Here is a 24,532-nt window from a genome sequence, read left to right as displayed (position 1 = left end):
TGCACAGTGCTTCTCTTCCCTGTAAGGTGAAAGATCTATAAACTGCTAGTTGTCAGTGCTTGCAAGTAGCCATTTAAAAGCAGATATTTTTTGTCAGCGTTTTTATTTGAGAAGCTTCTGTGACAGATTTGGAAATTGAAACCCTTGATTTATCTCCAGGCTGAAAACTAGACAGGGGGAAGGACATCATGAGCCTTAGGAATGAAATTACAAACATGTCATTACCTTCTTTAATCTGCTCTTGTTTCTGTGAAATTGCACCAGACAACCCCAAAAATCCACGTGCTTTTACAATTAAAAAAAGTCCTCATTTCAGGCTATATTCCTCCCATATTATTTTGGACCTCTCACTCTTAACTTGTGTAAAAACAAAATCTAGTAAATATACTTCTTTTTAACTTGCATAGGAGCTAACTCAACAGACCCAACCAACATACAAAACAGTCATGTCTAAAATCACCATTCCCCTCCCTCTTTTTTTTTTTCTTGAGGTTTTTTTTGTTTGTCTGGGTTTTTTTTTCACATATTTATTAAATCTTGTTTGTCTCACAGGAGAAAATGGTTTGATGGTGAGTCAGCTCAGGCTACACTTGGCATAACATAACATCACATCTGGCACCCTGAAACCATGACTGACAGTCTGACCAAGACACACGTGATGGGAGTAGCAGGGTTATTGCAAAGCAGGAGTGAGAGGCATGGGAGGAACTAGAGTGAGAAAGTGGCAAAAAGCCCAGCTCCCATTTGTCTGCTTAAGCATTTCTATTAGCTCTTGTTTTCTCACTGTACTGTAGGCCCACACAGAAATCAAAAGCATTAGTTTGTGCTGTTACCCATGTGACAGCATCCATGGGTGACTGAAAAGCCTCTGCTGTGATGAGAAGGGCCTGAGTGAGGGTGCAGAGGGGTGTACAAAGTAAAGCCCCTTTCCTGAGCCAGTCCCCAGGTCGGTGCTGGCACTCATGGCAAATCCCAAGAGGGCAGTGCCAAGTGGAAAATTGCAGCTTGCCTCAGCTGAGTGTATAAAACTCCCTCCTGGGCTGACTGATGTGTTTCCCATGTGAGAAAAACTCTGGTCATCCTTAAACTATTCACAACCGAGACAGATGGCAAGAGAATGATGGCCTTGTCCTTTGTACATTTTAATGTGGGGGAGAACAATTGTCAGGTCTTATTAGGTCTCAGAAATCAGACAAAAAGCAGCAGCAACAGTGCCTTCACACCTTACATAGCTCTAAGGGGGTAAAGAAGTCATCTGCTATGAAAAAGGTCTCATTTTGCTTCAGAAAAGATCTGGGAGAAGGCCACTCTGCCTGGGGTAATTCCAGCCTGCATCTTCAAGCTCCTGCACCACCACCACAGAGCTGAAACAAAGCTGTGCTGGCAAAGAGCAGGAATGTGATCTTCCCCTTCTTTCTTGGGTGATGTGACTTTGCAAAAGAGTGAATTAGGTCCCTAGCTGTTAACCTTAAGAGTTATTCTTATCATCATTGACCCAGTAAAGATGTAATCTTATTCTTCTGAGAGTGGTGACAAACAAACCCTGAAGCAAACATGGACACCTCTGCAGCCCTATCACTTCACAGAAGAGCACTCATGCCAGAGCTGAAAACACTGACACCAGGGACCACACGACCCCATTACCCCTCCTGGTAAGCCTGCTGTTTGACCTGGTTTCTGGAAGAAGTTCAGGCAACAGCTTCCAGTACTGAGCCCAAAAGAATAGCTGATTTATTATACACTCAGCTAACTTGGCAAAGCCTCAGAAAAAGGTGAAAGTTCAGAAATAGCCCTTTTGCAAGCATCTCATGCCATCCAACTCTCCACAACTATTTTAAATGCATCCCTTTTCAGTGGGCTAAGCAGCTACATCTTAGACACCCAGATCCATGCCCTAGGCATCCACACAGATTTAAAACAGAGCTCTGGACTCTGCTATGGCAGAGAGACACTAAAGGTTAGATATCAAAACACACAATTTCAAACCTTAAACCCCTTTACCAATCCACTTCTTTGTTCTGAGATTCCTCTCTGTGACATGAAACCACAACCCAACCTTTATCACAGGTGTCTTGGGAGAATTAAAGCAGCAATCTCATAGAAAATTTGGATGCTGTACTGAGTAAAGGTTATTGGTACTCACTGCCATGCTGCTGTTGTCTGCCTTCAGAAAGAGGAGCTAGAAGCTGTGGGGAACAGCATTTGAGCAAGAGCGGGCTGTGGGTACAGGTAAGAAATAGGCAATTTGATTTTTTTCTTTCCTCCCACACCCACTAAATGGCCACATTTAGTGAAATGGCTGCAGCTGAGGCCAGTGATAGCCAGGTGCCAGGCATCACCAGGGCAAAGCCAAAACAGTGTGTCCTGAGCAGAGAGGAAAATCAGCCCTGTCAGAAAGTGATGAGCAAAACCTGTGTGCAGGAGACAGCGAGCTGGCCCTTAGCAGAAAAGAGAAATGGTGTCTCTCTTCTTTAAAAAATAGCACTGCTGTCATTAGATCAAGCTTCTTTTGGGAATTCAATCAGTGATGGAATCACCAGAGGAAAATAAAGTAATATTTAATCATCAAGGGTTAACAAAAGCCATGTTGTCATTAGCCACGAGCCACCTTAATTATGATTCCTATTGTTAGGTGCTCAGGCTATAAATTGCCTTCCCACATAACTTCTGTCATTGTGATATCTTTGTGATGAATGTAAAAATTTCCTTCATAACTTGACCATAATAAAGCATAATTCTAGCTTTAAATTACTGTTTACGTCTCTCACTTATGGCATAAATACTCTTTATGCACAATATAAATAATTTTCCACATTGATTATGTAATGGCATTTTTCTACTGGCACATAATTTCATCACTTCTATGGCATTTCACATTATTTGGGGACAGGTAAATTTGAAACACTTTGTTGCATAATCTCCATTTTGGAGGAGATCTTTTGAGATAAACACATCAGACATCAGTGCTTGGTGCTAAAATTAAATCTTCATCTGCTTAAATGTGTGGGTTATGAGTGCAGCAGAACCATTTACATGTCAGTGAGATGAGAATCAATTCCGCAGAATGGAAAGATTACTTAATCTGAGATATATTTTCTTGTTTTAGAACTTGTGATTGACAGACTACCTTATTACTCTTCCTTTTTTTCTTAACTTTAAGAATATCTAATGAAATTAATCACAGCCTGGAGGAGACAGTTTGAAACCTGCTAAGAATTATATATGTCAGAGCAAGCTTTACAACTCACTTGGACTAATTTGCTGCTGGCAAATATATCATTGTCACACACTTCTGTAAACTTTGCATTTGCAATCTTTTGAACTAACCACACAGGCTGAAACACTACTTTTCAAGTTTTAAGAGTGTGATAGAAGTGTTGATGCAGGATTTCTAACTTGGCAATAGCTCAAATAAGGATGTATTGTTATAATCCCATGTTTTCTAATAAGTTGTTTAGTCCATATCAGTAAGAGTACTGACAGAATAGAAAACAACGATTTTGTGATTTTTAAATAAAGCACAGAACAATGTTGTAGAGCTAAAGTCAAAAACCGGAGAAATTTGTCTGTACAGGAACTTTATGCAATCAGGTTGTACCTTAGTGTCAGATAATATCTTTGAATAATTAATATTATTATTAATAATTAACTCACACAATAATTTATCTTTCTTGAATGGACAAAGAGGGTTGCATTACCCTATACCCAGGCTATGCAAACATTTTATAGAAGCAGCAAAAGTCAGAGCGAGGTCTCCAGTAGGTTTTGTCTCTTCAATTCCTGTCACTACTGTCAGTTCCCTGTAAGTTGCTGATTTCTGTTTGAAACAAATACCAGGGAAAATATCTATGCTATTAAAACTCCTGCACTAAGGCAAAACCTTAATTACAACCTCCTATTCTCTTGAGTCGATTACTGACACATCTGACTGTCACACAGCCCATCTGTTTCCAAAGTTGTTTTGCTCCGCGCTGCTGCAGACGTGGAAGGCGCGGCAGAGGGAGCCGAGCTGTCCTGGGGAGAACGCTCTCCTCCAGTGTCAGCAGTCTGGGATGCCTGCTCATTTCCAGACTAGAGGCTGCCATTCCAGCTCTGACAGGCATCTGAGCTGGGTTTATTAGCAAATTTAGTGGATGCTGCTGAATTCAGTTTCTTTCTACATCAGTGGCTGGCACAGACGTTTGCTCCCCTGAGACCACCTAAGTGAAAATCTAATGGGATTTCTAATACATGTTAAACTAACATATTAGTGAGAGGCAAAGGCTAATTTTTGACATCACAATCTTTAAAGGGTTTTAAAAATGTGCCTTAAATATTAACATCATTTCACACATGGAAGACATGGAATGGATACGAGACTTGCTCAAAAGGCAGTACAGCCTAGGTAACCTGATATTGATTTCTCTCCTGTCAGCTAAAGGGATTTGGGGAAGAGAAAACCCCCTAAAGTAATTCCTCCTGACCCAAACATGTTGACAACATAATAGATTTGTACTGACACGGAGAGAGTCAGGGACAAAAGGTGCCTAGGGATATTGAATAAATGTAGAGATATCAGCATATATATATATCAAATCTATTTGGAGATCAGATCAGATGCAGATCTGTACTCTTTAGCCACATTTTTGGTTAAAAAGAGGCACAGGCACACTGTAAGAGAGGCAAGCCTTGGCCTCACTCATCACAGATCAAGTAACATCTGAAATGCTGGTTTGCAAGATGTGTTGCAACTTTCTAATTCATTACAGTAGGAAGCAGTAAGAAACCCAGGTACTTCCAGACTGTGTTTAAAAACCAAACAAATAAAGCAAAACTTTGAATACTATTTAAACCTTTCTTTCTTACCCCTTTTTCTTGGTTTCTTTTTTCTCCTCTCTTTTGATTATCAGAACTTTGCTAAAGAATGTTACCTGGTACAAATAAATTTAGGAAGCAATAGGCAAGTTCAAGAAACTAAGGCATCACCTCAATAATGTTTTGAAAATTTTTATTAGTATGTTTTGGTCAATTAATGAGCAAAGGCAAATCTTCTGGTGAGAAATGATTTGCAAAGGGACTTTTCACGCAGCAGTCTTACAGAGACACTTCTGCTTTTGATTTAAAGCCCAGATCTCCACTGAGGAAATGCTGCTCTAATCCTGTACCAGCCAGATGAAACTGCTGGATCGGCCCCACAAAAAAACCAAACTAAAACAAAATTTTAGCTGGTTCTTGGTGCCAGCTCTGTACCAGCAGAGGGGGTGGTTTTTCACAGCAAGCTGAGCACTAGAGTGAGTGTTTGGCCAGCAAGGAACAAGGGGATGTGGGTTAGTCACACTCTACCAGGGGCTCTGCTTCTTTAGAAATCAGTCATTTGCATTTCTTGCAGCTTAGCACAGCCGCTGAAAGCAGCTGTGCCCAGAGGATTTTATGAGGACATTTAATTCCCAGGCCTTTCCCTGCAGGCCCACATTTCACTCACATAACAACTTCTTAGGAATATCTGCTCATGGTTTTCCCTTATCATGTTTGACAATTCCTCCTGTAGCCTTTCACCAAAAAAAAAAACAAACCCAAAAAACACCCTGCATTCCCATGACTACTAGTAAATATATAGGCCTTCAGAGAAAACAAAGAGAAGTAAATACTGAGTCTCTCCATTCTTTTCAGATTTTTTTTTTCTGTCCAGCTGTAATTGCACATTTTCTAACTTGATACATGGGCAATTCACTACCAGTATATGGCTGTGCCAGACACTGATCCTTCCCAATATCCTCCCACTCCAATTTCTATGCATTAGCTCAGAAACAAGCTGTAGACTTGTCCCTGCTTCTTGGGAGAGGTCAGTGCATTAACATGCATTTTTACAGAGGCTAGATGAGGTTTGAGTCAGTACTGTAACACTTCATGCAGTTTTTTTTTACATCTCTGATGCTGCCTAATGAGAACTTTGGCATAAAAAGTAATTCAAAGGAAAAAAAAAAAAAAAAAAAAAAAACAATGAGGAAAGAATAAAAAAAAAAAGTCTGAAAAAAGCCTTTCTTCAGTCCTTGCCCCAGCATGACACTACATTCAACACTTTGGAAAAACAATAATTGGGTTTTATGCTGAATTACATCCAAATGAATCAGGAGTCATTTTACAGAGGTCTGAGGGAGTTAGGCTGATTTTAAACTGAACTAGCTTTGGTATAACTCAGCCTTATTTCTATGTTTCTCAGTTTCACCTTGTTTCATACATAGGTGATGTCTGCCAAATCACTATTGGTCATTAGAAAAACTAAACCCATAAATTAGCTGGCTCGTTAGGGATATAGGGCAGCAAGGGCTTTCCTTTATATTCTTTTATAATGATCCCTGCTTCTACAGAGTGCTTGATTTCCATTTGCAAGAGAATTTCATGGCTTGTACAATGAACTCTGCAGCTCATGAAACCTTGACAATGGTCTTCACTCCTTTCTTTTGGTTAATTGTAACAAATTTCCTTGGCTGGTTATAAAGGAGATTATTTCTGGGAAGGAAATTCCTGCCTGAGGTATATAAGGAGGTGAGAGATTTCCAAGTTTTGCCTCTTGAGCTTATTAATAGTGCATCAAGGTTTAACCTCTTTCAGTATGAATTTAACAGAGGGGTTTTAGAGTTCCTTTTAGCCGTGGAGGAGTGAGAATGCCACTGCCATTGTCAGGGAGTAACTGTCTGTCATTCTTTTTTGCAAGGACCCGAGTAAGTGGGTGGCAGCTGGTGACAAAGGCTGTGACTGCACTTGCCATTTTCCTGTGATAGCTGGAGCAGAGCTTTGGCCTTGAGCGGTTGCTGCTGACTTTCTTGTGTCTCCAGTAGAGCTTTGAGAGAGGAGTTATGAAGATGTAAATATTTATATCAAATATCCCCGTTCCAATTGAAGCTGCTGGTGTATTTTTACCCCAAAAGAGTAGGGAATGCTTTAGACCACATTATCATTTCCCATCAGTTATGGGGAGAGGGCTTCTGGTGGCTACAGGAGCCTCAAGCTCTTCCCTTTTACCTTATTGTCTCTAACAGATTTTATTCTCAAGGTGTTGCCTGTAGGCAATCTGCTCTCTCTTGGGCTCCTGAGTTCAGTGTGGGTTTTTAGCAGTACCCTTTGATCAGCTCCAAGGCTGCCTGTGAGTGACAGTGGAAGTCCTTTCTGTTGGGAATCTGACGTGATGCCTCCTCAGTCCCAGCTCTGGGGACTTCAGGGCATCCCAGCAGTGTCAAAGTGGCACTCTCAGTCTGCCATCGTCCTTTTCCAGAGGCCTTTTTCTCTCTTGGGCTTTTCTTTGAAATTTCTTTCATTCCCTCCCTGAACCCTTAACAGTTTTTGCTGTTGTATCTGAATCTTTAGCTATGCAAACCTCCTTTAACTGTGAACCTCACACTCACAATTTAACTGTGAGACTTTCAGTGCTGGAAGAGGTATTGCAGCATTTCCTCCTGCCAACACCTTTCTTTTTCTCACTTTTGTTGTATTTCTCATTCCTCTTCACCCCACACAGCCTATATAATTCTCTTCCCCCTCTTCCTAGTTCCTTACAAGTACTGTATTAGCTTTGAGCATTAAAGGGAAATGCCACTTCGTCTGGTTTTGCCCTACAAAAGGGCACGATGATCATGATTCATTTCCTGAATGAAAACATAGATTCAATGCCACAGGGGCATTGAAAAAAGCTTTGCTATTTCCCTCCCACTTTGAAGGAAATAGCAAATGGTGTTGGCAGAGAAAAATGTGTGATTTGGTGGTCATATAATGCCCTGATCTGGTGCTTCTGCTGACACACACATTCTGCCAAACAGCAGTACAGCCAAAAACAGCCACACACCAGCTTCCTTCCCATCCTTGGTTTAGCTACCAGCACCTTCAGGAGCTGATGCTGAATCTCTCTCCCACTTCAGTGGATACTGCCTAGCTGTACTGAGTATAGTGGGAAAATCCATAATATTTTCCACTATTGCCTTTTTCCCAACCTGGAAACGAAACTCGAGATAATTTTAGTAAAGACATTTTTATAGGTTTTAGGAAATTAGCATAATTGATAAAAAGCACCAGTTAGGAGGACAAGTAGCGATGCAATTCCCCCCAGGTCAAGCCCCTTCTCTGGAGCCCCCATTCAGCACTGGCTGTGCTTTTTCCATGAGAATGTATCCCAAAGAGTTGTTCTCAGCCTTGGCTCCCAGAAAGAGCCAAGATAGCACAGAGCCTTGAACCTCCTGGGGTTTGGAGCTCTGGAATTTGTTTTGTCTTTCTGCCTAGGGAAAAACCATGGAAAATTACTGGGAAAACTATTCCCTAATACTATAGGTGACAGAGTTACAAATATATGTGTGAACAATACAGAGAACATGCAAATGAAAAAAGGCAAATCCAAACGGTATCACCACCACCCTCTTTTTATATATTATGTCTTCCCTTAGAAAGGCTCAGTATGCACCCTGCTGAAAAACTTACAGCCAAACCTGTTGATCAATGAGTAAACTTAGTTTGTCTGTAGCACACAAAGCATCACTAGCAGCCAGGCAGATATAAAACAAATAGGAAAAAGAGGAAGCTGTGTCCTAAGAGACTATGGTAGTTACAAAATCATGAACTGGGAGGAGCAGAGAATGTAGAAATTGTCTACCAGGACAAGAAAAAGGCATAGAAAAATATAGGAAGTGTTGTGCTTGTGTGTGTGTGCCCATTTCTGTGCAGCTGTGCCTGTTGTTTATGAGCTCAACTTGAAAAATAAACCCCCTAACTTAGAGCCCACCACTAATTTCATGCAGAACCTTGTATTTGTATTTCAGTAATTGAATCTGTTCTGTTCTATGGGATAACCCTTTCATACACCATCTTCAGCTTCCTGTGCAGACAAGGCTTGGTCAGAGGCACTGCAATCCTGTGCTACCTGCATGAAGAGGGTACCAGCCTCACCTGTGTCCAGGTAAATAAAATTTAGGAATCAGTCTGCTCCCAGAGAATGCCAAAACTAGCCCCAAACTGACACAGAGACGTCGCTACACTCCCAACAGGAGGATTGCTACCCTCCTCTCCAGCAGCTTGTCACCATGACTTGTCACCAACTTCAGGCAATAAATTAATGTGAAGCTGGTGGCAGCAATTCATCTGTGTCACCTCTCAGGTGGGTGAGAGCCGTGCAGGATGGCTGGCCATGAGGAATGTCCTCATTCACCATCAAAGGCATGGAAAACTTGGATGCATTTTCTCCTTAATAAACAAGCTACTCCTGCTTCCCACAGCCTACATCAGCTTCTCAGAATTCATTCCAAGGTCCTGGACTTTACTTTAAAGGTTGGATTTGAGTAGAGTTAAACATCTTGCTAGAGATCATAAATGTAGACCATCATCAAGAACATTATTCCTCTATCCTGCTGAAGGCTTTACAGGGAGAATTTGCTAAAACTGGAGCATTGAATCTCACAGGAAGAAGGAACAATCACAAACTGCATTGGTTTAATCTTCAAGTACAAAGTGCTTTTAAAAATATAAAGTTCTTACATAAACATTGGGGAAATATGAAAATATATAAATAAACAAAAAACTAAACCACAATGCTCCATTGCACACATATTCCTTCATGGGGTGTGGATGAGGAAATAGATATGACAGCTCTTAGTCATGTTGCTTACTTCTGTTCTGGAGGGTAATCTCATCCCATGTGAGTAAGCGCAATATAATGATGTACTTTAACTGGATCACATGATGGTATATGTGCTTTTGTCTCTGAGGTTACCATTAGATGCTCCAGAAAAAAAGAAAATGCACGGGAAAAATTACAGAATTATATAAATTATTTTATTTATCCTGAGATGGGGCTAGCTAATGCCTTGATACAGGACTAAAAGCCCTTGCAAATGGTATTATTTTCTTTTCTGTTCCTTGTGCTTTCTGTCCAACCTTATCTGTCAAGGTTCCAATTCTGATTTTCATCCCTCTTCTCCTTTTCTTTGTCTTTTGTAAATTCCCACCTGTATCTAAGTTCAATCAACTCAAAGTCCTTGAAGTGGGAAGCACTTCTTTCTTGCCGGTGATGGCATCATCATTTGAGAGTTTCTTGCTGTTCAATGGCTTTGCAAATCTCCTGGTTGGATCAGTCTCTTTTTGCACCTCTAGCCATGAATACAGCCCAAAAAGAAAAGCCACAGGCTCCCCCTTTGGTCCTACTACTAGAGAGAGACAAACCTGTCTCCCATGTTCCTGGCATGTGCAATTTTCCTCCTCTCTCTGCTCCCTCTCCCCTCCACCCAGCTGGCACAGCCCAGAGGATGTCCTCCCCCTCAGCACTCCAAGCAGGGATGGTTGCTACCCTCACCAGCTGACATCAGTGCTAATTTCCTGTAAGTTGCCACAGAATAAAGGAGAGGCCTCTTTCTAAAAAATCTTTCCGGCTTGCTTAAAAACACTCTCTTGTCTTCTTCTCTTCCTGTGTGCAGCTTGAAGAATCAATAAGGCCCCAGCTCTTAGCCCTGAGCAGCAGAGAAGCTATTGCTGCAAACTCAGCAGGAGGAAGAGCTAGGGCAAGCAAGGAGCCCAGAGATAATCAAAAGTGCCCTCCCATGGCTCAGGATGTTGCCAAGTGCTTGGAGCAGGACCAGAAGGCAGCACACTATGACTCTTTGTCAAGCAAGGAATCATCTTCATTATCCCCACTTAATTAGCTGTGAATTTCACTAATTGCACTTACCTTTACCTTACACTTACCAAAGGGGCTGGGCCAAGTGTTCCTCTGTAACATTACTTTTGAAAAACTCTGTGTATCCTCATGCAGGTGCCTGATGACTGTTAAAAGGGGCAAGGAGCCCCTCTTACACATCAGTGTTTAATGTGTATAATGCCATGACAGGCTGGTACAGAGACTCTGCGTTCAATGAAATTATTCTCAGTATTCAGTGTAATTTCTGGCAGTCTTTGTAGTTTAAAAGAAAGCCTGTTTGTTCTCTCTTTTGAAAAGAGACAAACAAACAAAACCCCACAAAACTCCAAACTAAGAACCAACAAAACCAAATCAAACCAAATCAAACCAAAATCCCATGGAAAAAGGGACTCTCGTTTATTACAACAGAAGATGGGAAAGAGGGCTGGGATTTGTTGGCTGTTGAAGAAAAGAATCTGTTAGCAGCATTTACAGATTTAGGACGTTTTTTTAAGGCAACCATGTGAGGGACATACCAGGTTGGAGTGATAATTGTAAGAATCTACTCTCAACCAGGGAAAGGCAGAGAGCAAAACCTCTGGGTAAATTTTTGGGTGGTGACACAAACAAGAAGAGTGCTAAAATTGCAGCTTGAATGCAGAAAATCCAGGATCCAGAGGTGGATTTCATTGTTTGCTGGACTGTATAATTTTTTGGATTGTGTCATTTTGCTTGGGTATACTGCAGACTTCCAGCATGCTTTGTCCTAAAAATCATGGGCATGTGACTGAGGAAAAAAGGAAAATCTGTATTGTTGCTATATTTAAAAAGCTTCTTATTGCACTTTAAAAACTGGTGAAGAGGACATATTTTGGTTTAGTGAAAAGATGCAATAAAGATAAGAACAAATCCACTGAATCCAACAGGAATCTACATTTGTCAAATGTGTGCTTAGTTCAGGTCACAGGAAAACTGAGATGTACAAGAGCACTGTAAACCCTCTGCACAGGGGTACCAATCTGGGACTGACTTCTTTTTCAGAAACACAGACACACTCAGGATTTCCTCTTCCCTCTGACATTTGTCCCTCTCCCTTTGAGACTGGTGGCCTTCTTGCCCTTTACACCATCAACTCAAACATGGCAAGTGGTGCAGACAACCTTGCATGAATTCCATAGCTCCTTCAAGAGGGCTAATCTACCATTTATGTCCCACAGGTTTAAATGCTTTTCATCACTTGACCTCTTCACAAGGATGAATTTCCCCTACAGTGAGGATGGCATCTGACAGTTGTTACTTTGTCAGTCAGATGAAACTATAAAGCAATACACAACAAATAGTATATAAACATCAAATCAAAGAATAGAATTTGTAATTCTGTCTCACAGATTATGTATTTGGATTACTGTTTAAAATATCAGAATTAATATTTCAGTAAGAATATGATTGCAACAATGCTACTGGAAACAGCAAAATCTGCTCAGTGAACAGTCTGTGTGTACAGCCACTGGTCTAAATCAACTCCACTGCCAAACTGGCAAGCACCAGGTAATATATAAAATGAATAGACAATTCAGGAATGTCCAACAGATAACTAAAATTGAAATTTTATTTTTTTTTCAATAATATTCATCAGACAATTTTCTGACAAGACTTTTCTGAAAGATGAAGTGCAAATGGGAACCCTGTAAGAATGTTTAGAAGAATTGTACATGACATTTTTAAGCGCCACCAAGTACACATTGAATACTTTGTAAGTATATAGGCATAGCAACATGCAAGTGTCATGTACCCAACATTACAATATGCATTTTGTCTGTTTAAAGTTTTTAATGAGGAAATAAAATGAAATTGATGTGTCTCATCATCAGTGCAATATGTTTAATTCCCATGGATTTTATTTTTACAGGTTAGTGGTTGTATTTCTGAACCATTCAAATATATCCTCAGGGCCGTAAATTGCCAGTGTAAAAGCAAAGTATACCAGAATTCTTAGGAGAATACACTTACACTGACCATGAATAGATGAATTTGTTATAGTCTTTTCACAAATTATGCCTTATTATTTATTCTAGGAAACTTCCTGGTGAACTGAAGGGGTTTTGTAGTTATAAAATATCTAGGCTAAAAGTAAAGGATGCACAAGGATTGCTTTATAATTCTTTTGAAAAAGAGCTAAATAGCAATTCAAACATGTGCATTAAGGACTTGAGCCTTGTTCTTTTGAGATCAATAGGCGTACTGTACTCAATTTTGATGGAAGCAGGACATATATGAATCCAGTAATCCATGATTTCCCTCTCTTGGCTCACTGTTTTGGCAGAAGCAGATGACTGTAGGTTATATTTGCATATTTCTATGAAAGCTATATAGGGGTATAAGCAAATTTGCATTCACTGAAAAAGGACAACGTGCAACTGCATATTTACTAACATTAATCAATATGCATAGAAAGGAGAGAAAGAGGAAATGATAAAGAAATCAGCCCAGCAATTAAAGACTATCCTCCTCTTTATAATCGACATAAAGAGTTGATGATCATCCTTACAATCTTATTTACAAGCTATTACTTTAAACTCCCGCCCTTTACACCTATTATAAAAACCCTTCAATATTTCATCTTAGAACAAGACTGAGAAAATGATTATGTTTAGAAGAAAATAGCATTGGTGATTTTCAGCACTATGCATAAGGGCAGGCTAAGGCTGTCTGTAGTTTGTGCTGAAACATGAGATCAGAGCTCACACATGAAACACTGCTGGCTTGACCCTGAACACAGGGAAAGTGCTAAAGTGCTGACCCCAACAGGCTTGGCTTTGCACCTGAAATCTTAAAAAAAGGGAAGAAACAAAAACCCTTGAACTTTTCTTTAATAGTAGCACAGACTGCTCCTTTCAGAGGAGATACTTTTCCTTCCTCCTTTCCAATTAGACCGCTGCTTTTAGCCCAGCAGAGAATAAATTACTTAAGACACAGAATGTGGAGGGCAGACCTACAGTAAACACAGAAGCCATGAAGAATGTATTTATTTTTTTTTATTTTTTCCCCATCTACTGCAAGGCTCTGGAAGCCCCTAGAACTGCAGACTCATTCAAATTGGCTTCACACCTTCTGGTTGTGAGTAGATTAAACATTGCTGAAGAAAATGAACACTGCTCAGCAACAGGATGATTCCTAGATGTTGGAAGAATTCTCTTAAGGGCTGCTGGAAGCGCACGAGGCTTGGAGCATCCTGAGGATGTGGAGTGATACAGAAGTGTGCTGTTCAACCATGTTTGTACCCTTATTTTCTCCTGAGTTAAAAGAAGTGCAGAGTGCTGGGTAGGATTCCTCAACAGCAAGAAGGAACTGTGCTAGCTTCTCTTAATGCCAAGTAAACAACTTTCACATGTTTTAGAGGACTTAGGTCCACCCTGAAAAACCCTGTAGGAAGTCCTACTCTCAAAAGAGTTTCTACTCTGTTCTGTTGACATCAAAGGCTTCTCTATTAATTTAATTTTCTCCTGCTGTTTGCAATAGTCCTTCTCTGCTCCCCATGCATTGAGTGTTTTTAATGTAAACATGCCCTGGCAATATTATGTTTAAATAAGTGAGAGACAAGTCAGGATATCTCAACAGTGTTAATATTGCATATTTAATTCAAAAGCTTGCATGTGCTTTTTAAAGTTTCTCTTCATACGTGCATGTCTTACTTGGAAGAATTGTGTTGCAGTTGGATTGCAAATCATTATCTAGAGCTGACTAAATATTGATGTGTTATAGCAGTTTATTTTTAAGCTGTTTGGGATGAATCCCCAGCCAGCGTAAATTGGCCCACATTTAAGGCAACAGAGTGAAGCTGATTTATACCAGCTGAGGCTGTGTCCTTATGCCCTGTTAAAAAGCTAAAACTATACCAAAATTAATAAGAACAGGGCAAGAATTATGAACCCAGAAAATATTTTTACCTGTTTTTAACAGAAAAAAATAATAATACAGTGATTTCATTTCAAGACTAAAGCAAAGATTCAATAGTATTTAAAATGTATACAAACATCTCATAGCTAAGATAACATCTCATTTAGACTAAGAGGTAGATGTCATATTCTAGGAATAGTATAGTGTGGAATGATGCTAATGGTAGTTGCTAAATACATTTATTTTCCTGTTACACAGGACACAAAGGAGGGTGATAGCAATGACAATCACAAGAAGGTTTACAAAAAAATTTCTTGTCTTCTTTTGCTATTCTACGTTATCTATCTTTTGGTGCATTTCTTCTGGAAGGGCATGACGGAAAAGTGTCAAGAAGGAAAAAGATCTACAATACAAAACTTCACGTTTACAAAAACATTAGCTTTATCATTTAGGGCATCCTCTGTACTGTAATGGAAGCATTTTGTACTTACAATTTAAGATTACCTGGCATTACTGAGCAAGCAGTGGAAATTCCAGGTGAAGTGATTCAGCAAAAGAGGGGTTAGAAGAATGCAGCTCTCTCTCTTTTTTCTCTGTTGTTCATGCTAAAAATACCAGGGCATATGGCAGCATATTTCAGCATCTTAACATACTAGGCTCCCTTGAGGACAGAAAAAAAGATGAAACTTGTGCTGTTGAGCCAGCAATAAGGTTACAGAACATGTTGCCAGGCATTCAGAGTGCTGGCAGCAAAGCCATTAGAGGAGTCAGTGTCTTACTTTGCCTAAAGGTGTTTCAGTGGTATTTAATGGTGCTCCAAGAAACGGAAAGCAAAGCTGGTGAGAATGAGGAGCAGTATTTTTTATAAACTAGTTGCAACTAGAGGAATTACACATATTGCATTAGGATATCCACTGCTTGTAGATGTACCTTCCACTTTTTCCGTGTGACTGTTGGGGGTCACCCCTTGCTTGAAATAATCAAAATGCATATTATAATTACATGGTTTTCCAATATCCATACACAGCAAGTACAAGATACTTACATGTAAGTACACTGTATTTACCTATATTTTTGCATAGTTTTTAGTGTGTACTTTGTGCCACTTAATAAAAAGCATTACTCATCATTTTTGCTGTTGCTGTTTTTCTTTATTAGACAGCTCGTTCAATTAAAGTTGGAGTAGCTGGGATTTTTGGTATGTTCATCACAGATTACCAGTCCCTAGGAGTGTAGAGATTAGACATTTGGAGGAGTCTGGGTAAGCCATGGGGGGAAGCTGCAGTGTGAACATGAAAGTTTTAAATCACCTCCTTAATTAAGAAACGCAATATCAGATTTAATGATGCTAATTTAATAAACTTACCTTTAATTGGAACGGAATTCTAAAGGTAAGAAGTCCGTTTTCCTTTTGGTAACACTTTACAATAAGTGGCACTAAATTACACTAGAACTGCTATGTTACAGGGAATTACATGTAACTACACTGTAACTGTTGAAAGAGCTACTGTACATGTGCGTACATGGTAACTTCAGTGCTGTTACAATCATGAATTACATAATTACAGATGATTCTGTCCTTTCTTTTCATTGGAATAGCTATATATATATATATATATTTATATATATATTATACTGCAATGAAAACACACAAGATGTTAACTTTCATGTCTCACTTAGAAAAGTTGGTTTTCTTCACGTGTTCCTTTAGAGAGGGAGTCTCAGTGCAAGACGAACCATCCTTAAGTAATGTGGAAACTTTTTGAGATGTTCTAACTTAAACTCTGAGCCTCAAGTTAAACATCAGGTTCCTTAAACTGTCTCTTGGTTTGTCAGATGACACTAAAAGAGTGGGATGATGCACCCCTTGTCTTCTGATGCACCGCTTCCTTGTTCAAATCATGAGAATGTTCTTGAAGCATTAAAAAAAAACAAAACAAAAAAAAAAAAAAAACCACCAAAACCAAAAACAAAACAACAAGAAGAAAAAAATAAAGTCTACATCAAAAAAGTTTAAAAATAATCAGCAATTGACACTGTAAACAGTACACTGGCAGAAACTAGCTACCTGGTCTAGAGAAAACTACTCTGCAAGTGAGTGAGAGAGAGGATGTCACATACATTTTAGTGAAGGTGGTTCCCATTCAGACCCTCCATTTTACACACTCGCTGGTGCCTCACACCATCATAAAAACATTTTTTTCTTCTTTTCAGAATGGGAACTCGGGCGAAAGGAATGGACAACTGGCTTTTAGCCTACTTAACGTCATTAGTGTTGAGCCATGACTCTGCTTACAGAAAAGAGGGATGCCTCGTTACACCCAGTGCAGTAATCCGAACCCGTGAAGACCAGACAGGCCTGCAAAGTGCTATCCAGGTAGAACGCTCTGTGTGGGGCTTTTCACACCCGCTGAGCACAGCTGCAAGGGACATCACTAGGTGCAAGACAATGGAAGATCAAATGGGTTACAAATGAGCACGTGTGAGCAGTTTTAATTGAAAGCCAATGAAAAAAAAAAAAAAAAGCAAACAAACCGGTCTTAACAGTACAGTTTATATCTGGGTTTTTTTTGCCAAGTTGAAATGGTGTTTGTATGCCACTGGAGAATATGGTTTGAAATGGTTACCACAAGGCCAATCCTGCTTTTGAAGGCCCTGCCTGACCTTGGCTGGGTAATGGTTCAAGTAACAACCCTACTATTCAAGCAAGCTGGAGTTAGGAAGGATGAAGAAAGGCGTAAACACCACGCTGGTGGGGAATTCCACTGGAGCAAATAAGGCCCTCATCCAGGGAAGCACTTCGTTTTTAAGCATATGAACAGTGCCTTATACTCCAAGGGAACTCCTCTGACACCTGAAGCTATGTGCTTAAAAGCTTTGTTGAACTGGGCCCCAGGTCCTGAAATAAAACTTTGATACTGTACTACAGCTAATGTAACTTACTGCTGTGACAAGAACCCATATTTTTGGTATTAAACTGAATGACTTCCTTTGCCAGCCTTTTACATGTTTATGTTTTGAAAGACATGAATATCTTGTAAACCTATACTAGTTTTCAATGTGTCTAGTAGCACCTACCTGGTTCTCTCAAACTACCATATTATATTAACATATTATTGCATTTTTCCACAGATGGGTATGGAGTGAACTGTAAAAACAAGCATGCAATCACATCAATGCAGACTTATTTCTTTAAAATGTCATACTGTATATGATTTATTATGTTAACACTCAACCACATCATATTATTTATGTCTGTATATTTTGAAAAAAAGTGCTGCTTTGATTGACGTCACCCTTTTTTCTTAGAAATCAACAAGATAAATGCTTCAACAAAAACAATTAAAATACTCTAATATTGTCCTTAAAAGGTTTATATTCTTCTGATAAATAATCTGTCACAGCACCTTTATCTTCCATTTTACCATACCACATGATGTCGTATTCCAAATTCTCCCTTCCCCACACAAAAATAAAATCCCAGGAGAAAGTCCTTTACAGCAGACCATCATGCTTTTACGCTTCACATACACATCAACCAGAGAGAAATACTTTTGTCAAAGGTGCAAATCACAGGAGCAAAGCGAGCTCCAACTAGACTTAACTTGCATTCTCCAGTGTAGAATCATTTCCAAGACCTGTTATGGCAACCTTTTCTTTTCATTGGAAGAGGAAATAAGCCGATGGGCTTACAGTGTTTTGTTGTCATATTTAAGAGCATGTGATTTTTCAGCTGTCAATTACACAAAAAAAAAAAAATTAAAATTCAGAAATAATCCAAACAGAGACCTTCACTGTGGAGCTAAAAGCATGGCAGGAATTCTCTATCATTCACGGTGACATAAGTTTGTACCTCACAAAATGCATAGACAGGAATTTAATATAAAGAATTAGTCCATTTACTGTATACACAAAACATATATCTTTTGTTTTAACACTTCTATTTTTACTTTTTTTCTTTTTTTTTTTTTTTTTTTTTTTTTTGGTTTTTTTTTTTTTTTTTTTTTTTTTTTTTTTGGCAAACCAACATAGAGAAGCAGCTCTGGAACTGCCAAATTAAAATTGAGAATTTTAGCAACTCAATAGTACTTTTTAAGGATAGTAATCAAATGTGGTTGTAATTTAAAACCTGAGGCTGTGCACTGGTTGTTAGCTTAAAACTACCTTTCCATATAACATTGTGCTTCCATTGTATAACAAAGAAAAAATTAACAAGAACTAGAAAAGTTTGCTGCTGAACAGTGCTAGGACATACAGACAAAAAAATACTAACACATGTTATCTACTCAGAATATTGATTTTGAGTCATATCTAAAGGGATATAATGGACATTAGAAAATGCTTACTTGTGACTGACTCAGCTACTGCCAAAAAAGTTGAATATGTATCAAATAATGTTTAATTGAATTTATTATATGCACTATATACAGATACTAAAATGCCTTGCAATTGTGCCCCATGAACACATCAAATTTGAGTAGGCAGGTGAGTTCATGTTTAGCAAATAAATTATAAAAACATAAATTACTCAGAAAGTTCTCTAATCTTTGTGATACCAAAAGCCAGTAAAAGGGTAGGACAAATTGTTTCAAAAGAAGCTCTATTAACCTAACTTTGTAGAATCTGTATATCTATTCAGCATGTTTTCATCACTGAAACATGGCACTGTTGTCAAGGTACCATTTAAATCATAACAAAACAAAGCAAAACACCCCGAAAAATTCACTGGACTGATCTTTTTTCCCACCAAATCCAAAGAAATGAGAAACTATACTAAACAGAGTTCAATTTGTGTTTCCAAGGGCGTATGTTTCAAAAACAAGTTGCTTTTTGAACTATAGATAGACCGATATAAATGATTCTTTGTAAACCTCTAATCTTAGACTTAACATTTTCTGTAAGTAAATTAGGACCTTACCTAATAGTACTTGTTATGAATTTTGTTCTATGACATACTAGTAGGGACATGATAAAAGAAAACCGGAAAAGAAAGCTGCGTAACACTTAAAGATGTAGAAAACGTGGATTAAGATGATGATTAACATTGTTAAGGCTGTATATTCAAGCACTGTATGTTAAGAGAGCAGTGGATATGATTTTTAGGCAATAAGAAATGTCCTGTTTTATGCATGATACTGTAATTATAGAATGATGATGTCAACAGCTGATTGTTGGCATAAACTGGCTACTTATAGCAGGTATGCGAGTTAATAAAGATAGCAGAAGATGGCAGAAATGAATTCTAAGAAATGATAGCCAGTTTTCCCCAGCAGCCAGCCTGATAAGTAAAACTCCAAGATTCTAGCTCTGCATCTAAATGAAATACTCTTTTTTCTCCTCTGCATTGACTTGGCTGCCTTCTGCATTGATAATGGCTGTGTCGGCATCAGGTGCATCTTCAGCTCCTTTTGCTTCATTTGTTAAATATGTTCCTGTAGGGATCAGTACAAGAGAAAAGAAAAGGAGAAAGATTAGGTTTGTGTGTTTTTTTTTTTTTTTTTTTTTTTTTTTTTTTTTTTTTTTTTTTTTTTTTTTTTTTTTTTTTTTTTTTTTTTTTTTTTTTTTTTTACACTGCATTTTAGGAAGTATATTTCAAACAATGTACTCCAATTTTTTCATTAATGAAAAATATTTTTGCACAGTTTTTAGTATACATCATAATGATGTGCTCAGCTTTCTAATTTGCTTAAGAAATATTTACACAGATATTTACACTGGTAAAGGCATATATGCAAACTCTAGTACATCCACAACAAATTAAGGAAATATTTTAATAAAACTCCACTTTATCCAACTGCAGTAATATGCAACATATTTTTAAAATATAGAATAAGTGATAAAATCTTGGTTATTTCATGAAATAGTTATCCATAAAAAACAAAACAATTTTGAAGACTTAGAGATTCATAAAAGTGCTTTTTTTCTCTTTAATGGCCACTGATCATTTGTATTTCTGTTTTTCTTGATCACATCTATGCTTTATTTTTACAGAATTGTATCATAGTAGGTTCCAAGAGTTACAAAATTGTGGCAGTTTTACTAACTGAACCAACTCATATTATATTATCACAGCTATTTTTATACTCTGGAAATGAAAGAAAAGAAGAAATGTGTACAATAATAAAATTTTCCTTTGTGAAAATCATTATTTGTGCTGGCATAAGATGTACAACTGTTCATTCAGGAAAGTAAAACAAAAGAGACACACTTTCACTGGCTCATTAAAAAAAATTCTGATTTTCTCCCAGGTAGAATAATCAAATTCTAAAAATATTTTTTATCCATTTATGTTTGTTAGGTGTATGATTGTCCTACCTAAAAGGAGAGTTACTGAATTAATACCAGCCCTCATTCTCTACTTTTTTTTTTTTTTTTTTTTTTTTTGAGGGGTGTGGAAAGGGAATCAGCTGAGTTTTAGCAATAGGCCTGCAAGCTGTATAAAGGCTAAATCTCGAGGCATGATTTTGGAACTAACTAGGTCAAAATCAAATCACAGAGAAGTCAGAAGTCAGTGTCACTCCATTCCTGTTATCTTTATAGAGGCAGAGAGGATTGAAAATGAAGGGACCAGAATTATCAAGGTAAAACCACAGAATAAACTAAAGCTAGCCCCAGGAATGAACCCCTTATTCCAGCAGGATCATTGATAAACTGATTTGAAAACTCACTACTGGCTTCTAATATTATCTTTTAAACATATACTTGAAATACTAGCAAAATCCATTAAAATGTAAATTTTGTTCACTCAACGCATATATATTCTGCTGAACTGATACGGTAGTTAAAACTGTGAGAACATGATGAGAACATGTAATCAAGTATCAGGAGTTAAGATGCAAAACCAAGGGGCAATCTTACTCCTCGGTCTCTCTAAATCCCTGATTTTTAAGATGACCTTGGGCATGCACTAACTCCATGTCCTTTGCCTTGGCCAGCCCACTGGAAACCTGGTTAAAATTCACAGGGACTTCACTTGTGACTGGACTGAGAACTATTTTTTCTTCCAATCATTCAGCAGAGGGGGGGAAGTTGAAAGGCAATGGCACTCCCAGGTGAAATCATGTCTTGCTTTCAAGAGTGACTGAACTTCCATCAAATGTGTCCTACCTTTATGTCTTGCCAGGTACCGACCAAGGAGAATTATAGAACATAGTGTTACAAAGACAACTACAGCCACTATTCCTCCTATAAGAGCGTGATCAGGTCCGGTCTGTCCAGCCAAAGCATTTGGATCTAGAGGGAGAGACAAAAAAGCAAAAGTGGTCCCACACAGAGAAAAAAAAAAAAAATTACAGGAAAATTCACAATACCAAGTTTTATACTGATCATCCTGAAAATAGGGCATTTCCCTCTTTAATATTCAGCACCGTTATTCCCACTTTTACTCCCAGTATCTTATCAACAGCACAGTGCTGCTTGTATTCCCAGATTGTCAAAACCCTGAGGACATCACAGTTATGAAAAATATTACCCTATTCTTCTTTGGCAGAGGTTATTAAATGAAAAAGGTCCCTAGCTTTGTCCTAGTCATTTTACAACTGAAAACCTGGCCCCAGCTATTTATAGAAGGAAAAACAAGGAAGTGAGAATTGGGGATCGGATAGCATCAGCAGAATAGTGTCTGCATAATAAATAATTTATAGAATTGATTCTCAGTGGGGAACCCTTATATGTTCTCTTCCTCTCATTCCTACCCTCTTGCACCAGAAATGAAAAGGCAGATAAAGTGCAGCTGTGCCAAGTTCCTCTGCACATGGCTGAGTCTGCATGGATTTGGTTAGATAAAGGTATCAGGCAAACTGAAACTCAGCATTCAGACACAAGCATCAGTTTGTGAATTTCCTACAAATGCTCAATTAACACCCAGTGTGTGATATCTATTACACCAAGCTGTAATAGATATCACAGAATCATAGAGTCAGCTGGGATGGAAAATACCTTTGAGATCGTCAAGCCCAACCAATAAAGCGACACGACCTTGTCAAGCAGTCCATGGCACTGAGTGCCACATCCAGTCAAACATCTCCTGGGATGGTGACTCCACCAACTCCCTAGCCAGCCCAATCACTCTTTCTGTGAAGAACTTCTTCCCAATGTCCAAATTAAGCCTCCTCTGGCACAGCTTGCACTTTGGTGTTGTTAGACCTCATGCTGTTGTATTCAGCCCATCGACCAGCCTGTCCAGGTCCCTCTGCAGAGCCCTCCTACCCTCCAAGAGATCAACACTCCCCCACAACTTGGTGTCATCTACACATTTGCTATTGGCAGAGTGAATCAGCAGGTTCCTTTTTCCAGCTCAGAGCACTGGGAATACTGTCAGATTCAAGTGTTCTGTGCTGGTCATTTGCCTGTTCTGTTTGCCCGATGCGTCACAAAAGTTGCTAAGAGACAATCATGGGAAATGGCACTGCTTTGGGGTGAGTAATTCTTCAAAGTTTTTAACAACAAACCAGTAACCTGCGACTGTTGACTCAACAGATAAATGCAGAAGGTAAAGTTTTAATCTGAGGTTCATGACATGGTTCCTATTATAATGAAAATGCCTCTGCTATGAAGTAATAGTAATTCTCTGAAGATGTTATTAGCATGTACTGTATGCTGCAATCATTCCACTCACTTCTGCAAGGGAATTTCCTTTGTAGGAGCTGTTTATATTCTTCAAATAGTTTGCAAACAACTTCTTTGCTTTGCAAAAGGGAAAGGCAGGAACAATATTTACACATAAAAGAGGGTAACTCTGTGAAGATGATATGAAGGCCTCTGATAATACTGAGGAGGTGTGATTCCATAATACCACGATTACATTCTGCTGACCAGGATTGCTACATGGCAGTAGGATGTGTGGATACATCTGATATGGGAGTCTCACGAGGTGTAACAAGGCTAAGTGCTGGTGCTGCACCCAGGTCAGGGCAAATCTTGTTCTGGGGGATGAACAGATCCAGAGCAGTCTGGCTGAGAAGGACTTGGGGGTGCTGGTGGGTGAGCTGCCCTTGTGCTCTTGCAGCCCAGAAAGCCAAATGTGTCCTGGGCTGCATCCAAAGCACTGTGGGCAGCAGGGCCAGGGAGGGGATTCTGGGATTCTGTCCCTCTGAGCCACTCTTCTGAGACCCCATCTGGAGAACTGCATCCAGTTCTGGGGTTTCCAGCACAGGAAGGACATGGAGTGAATCCAGAGGAGACCACCAAGCTGATGTGAGGGATTGGGCATCTCTCCTATGAGAAAAGGCTGAGAGCATTGGGATTGTTCAGCCTGGAGAAAACATGGCTTTCTGGTGACCTAATTGTGGCCTTCCAGTACCTGAAGGGAGCCTGCAAGAAAGATGGAGAGACACTATTTACAAGGGTTTGTAGTGATAGGACAAGGAGAAATAGCTTCAAACTAAGAGCAGGTTTAGAGTAGATTTTCGTAAGAAATTTTTTACTGTGGGGACGGTGAGGTGCTGGCACAGGTTTCCCAGAGAAGGTGTGGCTGCCCCATCCCTGGAAGTGTTTTAGACCAGGATGGATGGAGCTCTGAGTAACCTGGTCTAGTGGAAGGTGTCCCTGCCTATGGAACTAGATGATCTTTAAGGTCCCTTCCAACTCAAGCCATTCTATGATCTACAAACGCACATGTATATAAATATAATTTTGCACAGATGAAAGAAAAGAATCCTGTTTTCCCTTCCTTTTGCAAACTGTGAAGCATTCTGCAAATACATTCTCTGGCCTGCAGGAGCACAGAGTGGTGTAGCCACTGGTACAGATTCAGTTCTGCTCTTAACAGTCACTGGACTTGTTAGGCAGGACTTTGTTGCTTATCACTGGCTTTCTGAGCTCCCACGCCTTTCTCTTCTGGCTGCCACAAGGATTTTGGGGAAACTGGTCATAGAACTTCTGTGGATATGATGGCAAAAAATAGGTATTTGGCCTCAAAAAAGCTAGAAACACTTTATAAAGTGTCTGCTGTTATAAAGTGTCTCCTGCATCCTCTTCCACCTCCACATCCTCCTGGCATGGTGC

General features: G+C 39.1%; 1 protein-coding gene across 1 annotated transcript in view; it reads right to left on the bottom strand.

Moving 5' to 3' along the window:
* Positions 1–18,534: 18,534 nt before the first annotated feature.
* Positions 18,535–24,532, bottom strand: part of CADM2 (cell adhesion molecule 2) — a 575,896-nt gene continuing 569,898 nt past the window's right edge. The window contains exons 9-10 of the mRNA XM_041480243.1: positions 21,635–21,760; positions 18,535–19,959 (exon numbers count right to left, since the gene is read on the bottom strand). Coding sequence (XP_041336177.1) covers positions 19,841–19,959; positions 21,635–21,760 — 245 coding nt within the window. The 3' untranslated portion in view covers positions 18,535–19,840. The remainder of the gene's footprint in view (positions 19,960–21,634; positions 21,761–24,532) is intronic.

Source organism: Pyrgilauda ruficollis, unplaced genomic scaffold (assembly GCF_017590135.1).
Source record: "Pyrgilauda ruficollis isolate IOZ18807 unplaced genomic scaffold, ASM1759013v1 scaffold50, whole genome shotgun sequence".
Taxonomy (NCBI): Eukaryota; Metazoa; Chordata; class Aves; order Passeriformes; family Passeridae; genus Pyrgilauda; species Pyrgilauda ruficollis.
Note: the sequence above shows the minus strand (reverse complement) of the source record. Positions and strands in the feature narration are given on the sequence as shown.